At 41.9% G+C, this 6405-nt stretch overlaps 1 protein-coding gene across 1 annotated transcript in view; it reads left to right on the top strand.

Moving 5' to 3' along the window:
* The first annotated feature begins 436 nt into the window (after positions 1-436).
* Positions 437-6405, top strand: part of LOC142564850 (uncharacterized) — a 74457-nt gene continuing 68488 nt past the window's right edge. Inside the window, exon 1 of the mRNA XM_075676031.1 lies at positions 437-574. Coding sequence (XP_075532146.1) covers positions 496-574 — 79 coding nt within the window. The 5' untranslated portion in view covers positions 437-495. The remainder of the gene's footprint in view (positions 575-6405) is intronic.

The raw sequence follows: 6405 nt of genomic DNA, 5'->3' as shown, positions 1-6405 counted from the left end.
CTAACAGCTACACTCAATCCAAGACAATAAAAAAGCTATCTTTTTTTGTACGGTAAATCCTTCCAAATTAAGCACATCTAACCGCTGCAGTCAATCCAAGGCAATAAAAAAAGCTATCATTTTACGTATCTGAGCGAAACAAAGCTCCGATGTAAGATATATGTTGCCAGAGGAAATGTTCTAGGCAACGCGACTTTGAAACCTTCCCTCCTTCAAAAAAATTGGGAAGGAAACAGTTACATTGCTCAGAAGGTAGTCTGCCGGTCAGAAATCTCTTTTTGTCTGCTTGTTTCTTTTTGCATGCCGTTGTGTTCACATTTACTTTTATTACCTTTTCATTACTACTGATGTCTTCAACCGACAGTCTTCTTGAACTTTACTAAATATCAATTGATGACCTTTTAAATCCTTTCGGTAGGCGGCGTGCTCAAATATATATAAGTAACGTCCATGACAAATGTGTAGTACATTCTCCGGCTTTACGTAGTTTGCACTATGGAGCAGTTCATGAAGACTATTCTGTATCTATGCTTCCTAGTACTTCTCAGTACAGCCCCACCGACTTTTGCTCAAGGTAGTCAGTATATCTCTGCTTTTTCTGTTAATACAATATAAAATTACATTGGACTTGGAAAAAAACGTGCATGCCATTCATTTTAACGTTGTTCTATAAATAAGGTGGGAAAACTGTCTTTCGAATGTTCCAGTGTCAGAAATACGTCTATGCAGTTTATGAAAAGTGTACTCATTAGCATTGTTTGCTCGACGCTTAACGTATATTCTTCGTGATCACAAAATTTGGTAGCCGTGTGCTGTGTTGAAAAATATTGCAACAAATACTTTGTTGCATTTCCCTAGAGCAAAAATGAGTTACGACTCAATATATGCAAAATATTACATTATAAATGCCTCTTTTGCTGCAGTTTAAGCCTACTAAATCATGCAGAAGGGAATATAGAACAAACGTTCTTCAACGAGGTTTATTTTTCGCTTGAGAAACAATGATATTCACAAAGCGAATTGGGCCTTAGTTTTCGAAAAAAAAGGAAAACATGAATGTGCTATCTGCATGCTATTGAAAAGAACGCGTCTAAATTTGCTCTTCTCCATGCACAGTCATTGCTCTTTAGGAGACATACTATGAAGCTGTGTAGCCAAACTTAGTACGCTAGGTCAAGTGTGCCCAAAATGTGCGAGACGAGTCTACTTTGCCTCACACGTAATATATGGAACGGTTCTCTCGAAAAGTATTTGAATACGGTACGCCTGATGCTTGAGAACTGCAAGTGCTCTGTTTTGTGAAGCAATGTTTAGTTGCGTCGCTCAATGCGCAGTACGGTGTTCTACATCCAATGAACATTTCACTAATGTTACCAAATTGAGCAAACTAGACTTCTTTTAATGTTCCGATAACGCCACAGAGTTTACAATCTATGAATCTTGGCCTTGAAAGCGTGCTCAATTTCCAGTCATGCATTTCTTTTGACAATTTAAATATATGCATTCAAATTCGACTGTCTTGTAACGAAATGCAGGAAGCTCTAGCTTACTGTCAGGCATCAGGCGATGCCTTTTCATTGGTTGTGTTATTGTTTTCACATAGGCAACATTGATTATGCGGAACTAGCATGTGAACTTTCCTAGAAATATTGTTACCCACATGAGAAGGTAGACGCAGCCCTAGAAGTGGAAGTAAAGGAGAACTGCGCGCCCTAGTGCCGCCAACTTTGGTGCCATCTATTTTTACTGCATCCTGGCAGTCTGCACGCCTACTCCCGAATCAATGGTGCCATGAGCTAGTGATCAGCCAGGTTATGTAGCGCAACTTAATGATGCTACGAAGCCTATTTAAGGTATATCGCATATGGCCGATTCCTACGGCATTTCAAAATGTGTAGGTGGGAACTTTCTGGTAATATCAGCAAAGCTCTGTCTTAATGCAAGTTTCCAGATGAAAATAGGATTTCTTATAGGGTTATGAACTTCCGTTGCACGTGTAATACGTTTTCTATCATCTTTGTATTCAGATGAAAACAAAATTTACTTTTGTATGAAGCATGTGTGCAAGCGAACGCGCTGGCTACCTGCGTCTAGCAGGTCTCAATATTATTCGTAGCATTTTTAGCTCTGATTGATGTTGTGCAAGCTTGCACAGGTCATCTCATTGGGCAACATATTTTCCCCAAGCTATATGAATACTGAGGTATACCAACCAAACAAAATGTGTCATTATTAGGTCATTACGTTATTATGGGCATGTACACATCCTTGAATCCTTGCGTGTTTTCATTCATTATGCATACACCTTCATCCACGGCAACTTTGTAATTCTACGTGTGACAGTTTCTCCAGCCGATGAAATCTTCACGGGAGATGCGATGTTATTGCAACAACAATCAGATAGCAAACGTGGGAGATGCCATGGCAAAAATCGCAGTCTGTGCTTGACACGGCTAGAGTAGGAGTGGCGGCAGCTGCTCCTTGCCGTCTAACCGCACGCGAGCGGTGAGACACGACTGTGCAGCTGAAGCTGAAGAAAAACTTATGAGATAGATGCACGTTTCTGCAATTGAGTAAGCCCTATAGGAGCAGCACGCATGGTTGAAAACATTTCGCTACATTACAGATGCCGTTTTATTATTGCGATTTATTATAGAAAATTTTGACGCTTCAGGCGTATTTTCACCGTCATTGTTGGCGCCAGCGTTGTGGAGTTGTTTTTCTCTAGACTACAAATGGGTGGCACGGGCGTGACAAAGATTAGAAGGCCACCAGACACACGCCGTGCATTTCGATTAAATAGTGACAAAGACGTCGTGCTCTACTGAATTGTCTCTGTCAAATTGTGGTCAGCGTTCTGGATTCCCCGGCTGCCACGAGCGTCGCGCGCACAAACTCTAACGTTTCTGCTGAGCAGTTGTGCCCTCATAATCGTGGTTAATGCACTTATCTGAGAAAGACGGACAGTAAACGTCGAGATACATACATTTCTGTATTTCCACCTTCGTATACTGACAAAATAAGTGTGAGTCTTTTTCGGTCTTATCTCGCGCACTACCTAGGTGAGACGCCTGCATCAGCACTGGGATACATAGCACAAGAAAGAAACAGGGACAAGCACGTACACGGGAAGGGCGCTATGTATCCCCTTGAGTCCCTGTGTCTTTCTTGCGGTATGTATCCCAGTTCGTATGTATCCCAGCAACACGCCTAAACTTCTTCCCTGCTAAAGCCTGCATCAGCCCTAGTACATTTGACATCGCGATATGGTTTTGAGAGAACTTCAGAGCAGTGCTATAGCTGGGTGTTGGTTTCAGCGCTTCGTTTCTTCGTGTGAAACAGGCACATTTCTCCGGCTTATCATTAACCATGATGAATGCACGAGTATTTAAAAGCCGCTGTTAGTTTTGATGAAGATATACCCTAGCATTAGAAACAAAACATCCGCTAGTAGCTCTGGGAGTTCGTCATCGTTATGTCAATGTTGGCGCTCTATAGCAAGAGCTCTTCAAAGAGAAATACTTGAAGCAATTTTTTTAGTATTTCGGAAAAGAAAGCGAATTATGAATAATATTTTGCCTCACCAATGATGCAAGCCAGACGTACAGAAACAAAGGCGTTTTAAGGAGATAACGACGCTGCCAAGATATTCTTAATATAGCCACTAACTCACAAACATTTCCCTTGATGATTTACACATACTTTTTGACAAATAATCTTTTCAAGAATTCACCACCGGCACGGCTGCTCCACGGCTTATCCTACCGCAAAAAGGCTATTATAGCTTGACTAGTGTAATCATGCGCTCATTGGCACGGAGCGCCCGCGCGAATGCAAAGCTAGAACAATAGCCGTATTTGTTACTTGGAACCCTTTGGGTGGCTTCACGGCGGCCGTCTGTCACGCACAGAGCTAGGGATTCTTACAGCGCGTGGGATCTGCTTTAAAAACTCTGACGAGTCGAGTGACGAGGACGATAGTAAATAGATAAGAGATGAAGCGCGAGCAATGAAAAGAAGAATGATGGGTGTAACGTTAAGAGATAAAAAAAGCAGATTGGATGAGGGAACAAACACGAGTTAATGACATCTTAGTTAAAATCAAGAAAAAGAAAAAGGCATGGTCAGGACATGTAATGAGGAGGGAAGATAACCGATGGTTATTAAGGGCTACGGACAGGATTCCACGGGAAGGGTACCGTTAGCAGGGGCGACAGAAAGTTAGGTGGGTGAGTGAGATTAAGAAGTTGTCAGGGACAACATGGTCACAATTAGTACATGGCCGGGGTTGTTGGAGAAGTATGGGAGAGACCTTGGCCCTCCAGTGGGCGTAACCAGGCTGATGATGATGATGATGAAGAAGGAGAAGAAGAAGAAGGAAAAGGAGAAGAAGAATAAGAAGAAGAAGAAGAAGAAGAAGAAGAAGAAGAAGATGATGATGATGATGATGATGATGATGATGAAATCGTGGGTGCAGACCAAAAGGACAGTGAAAGAAGAGAAGCCGCGCGCGAGGTTTGAGAGCCCGATCCCAAAGAGACAACTGCGCACATTTACGGGCGCGGGTGGAATCACTAACAAGTAAGGGAGGAGGAGGCAAGCTGCGAACCCGTGATGCGCAACCGGCACCGGAATAGTCCAGCACTGCTCCTTGATGATTCGCTATTTCAATGAAGTTACAGTCAGTATACTGCGGATGACGAGCTTCTCTTCGAATTTCTAACTGGGAGGATATAGTACCCTTTGGAATGATTACCTTGCGCTGAGTTTTACAGTGGAAAAAATATATAACAAAGAAGCGGGCAAGGTGCGGACGAAGAAGCGGACGAATGCAGCGAGATTACTATTCGTGTGCTTCCTGATGTGCCTGTAACGTTTTGTGATCTCTTGGTAATCCCTTGGTAAGCAAAATTATTTTTGAGTCCCCGTTACAGCGTACCTCATAATCAAATTGTTGTTTTGGCGCTTAAAACCCCTAAATTGAATTCCAACCGTTTAGGCGATCCGAAGGGCACACAAAGGAGTTGAAAAATTTACGATGAAACCCGAGCCATGTATTTGGCAACAAAACGTCCCGAAGCTCTAACAAGTGATGCGAATGGCTCGCAGTCATTCTTCCTGCACCCGAGAAACCTGCTTCCTTGGAGTTAAGCTTGCCCCTCAAGAAACGCAGTATTTCTTCACGTTTTACTTTCTTCAATGCGTTAACTCGTGGGCGTCGATATTCCCTTTCCGGCGGAAGATGAATAAGGAATCAGTACGCAAGTGTTATTCACAGCAAGAAAGCATTGGCAATGTTAAATGCAGAGAATTGTTCGTTCGATCTGGTTATGCGACCGGTTAGGAGTACAAAGCAGCCTACGAGCGGCACTTACAAACGAATAATACTTATTGTCATAAAATGTCGCGACAGCAAAAATAGCATGAACTATACGTTTAATACTAATGGAGCTGCTAGAAAATATGAGCAGTTGTAAGCTGTGTTCCGTGTGAGTGGAGATCAACTGTGCTCGAACTGATATGATCCAAATTCATATTTTATCAATGCGAAGCTTCTACATTTAGCTACGCAAAAGCGAGTGCCTAGCAAAGATTTTTCTTCATGAGAAGAACTGCTGGCTGTTCCGTGGCTTCCAATCCAAGCAATTGACAAGGATGCTTATGACGGCAGAGCAGAAGCTCCATAATCATAACTAATACTGATGGGTTATGTAAGACGTACGCACTACTGGCTTTTCGAGGCTCTTACTTCTAAATTCTCAAGTTTTTTACGGAAATACTGGTAACAAAATTTTGCTCATATGTCAAGCGTACTGTTGACCAGTGCTACCAACAGGAAGGGCATCATAAAAGTATTTTAATACGTTTTTGTTCTAAATTATTTAGACCAGGTGGAATCTGTAACGTCGTAATTACAGAGGAATGTGTGCCTCTTCTTTCTAATTAGTCCACATTCCTTGAAAAGAAGACAACTCTAAGATTGTAAGAAAATATTTGAATTTTGTATGCTATCTTTCCGATGAACTACTAGTCCGCAGCTGTACATTAGCATTTATAATTATTTATTGTAAGAGCAAGGTTAGGTGACTACCAAGGGATGGATGTAGTAATGTTACAGCTATAGTTGCAACATTTGTTTTGGATGGGTGCCAGCCAGAATATACAGCATCAATGCGATTCGCTCAAGACCAGTATTACTTCCCAAATTCGCTCCAAATAAAACCTTTACATCTAACATTTCGCCCCACATTTTGAAGCCTTGCTTACCTTTGTAAGGAAACCTTCATTTTGGTTAGGCCAGTTTATGTCAATTCTGAAAGCCTCCTTATTGAGGATCTCGTAGTGTAACTTTCTCGGTACTTCATTACCGTAAGTTCAAGCAAGCTTCATGGTTCCTTTAATTGAT

Source organism: Dermacentor variabilis, chromosome 11 (genome assembly GCF_050947875.1).
Source record: "Dermacentor variabilis isolate Ectoservices chromosome 11, ASM5094787v1, whole genome shotgun sequence".
Lineage (NCBI taxonomy): Eukaryota > Metazoa > Arthropoda > Arachnida > Ixodida > Ixodidae > Dermacentor > Dermacentor variabilis.
Note: the sequence above shows the minus strand (reverse complement) of the source record. Positions and strands in the feature narration are given on the sequence as shown.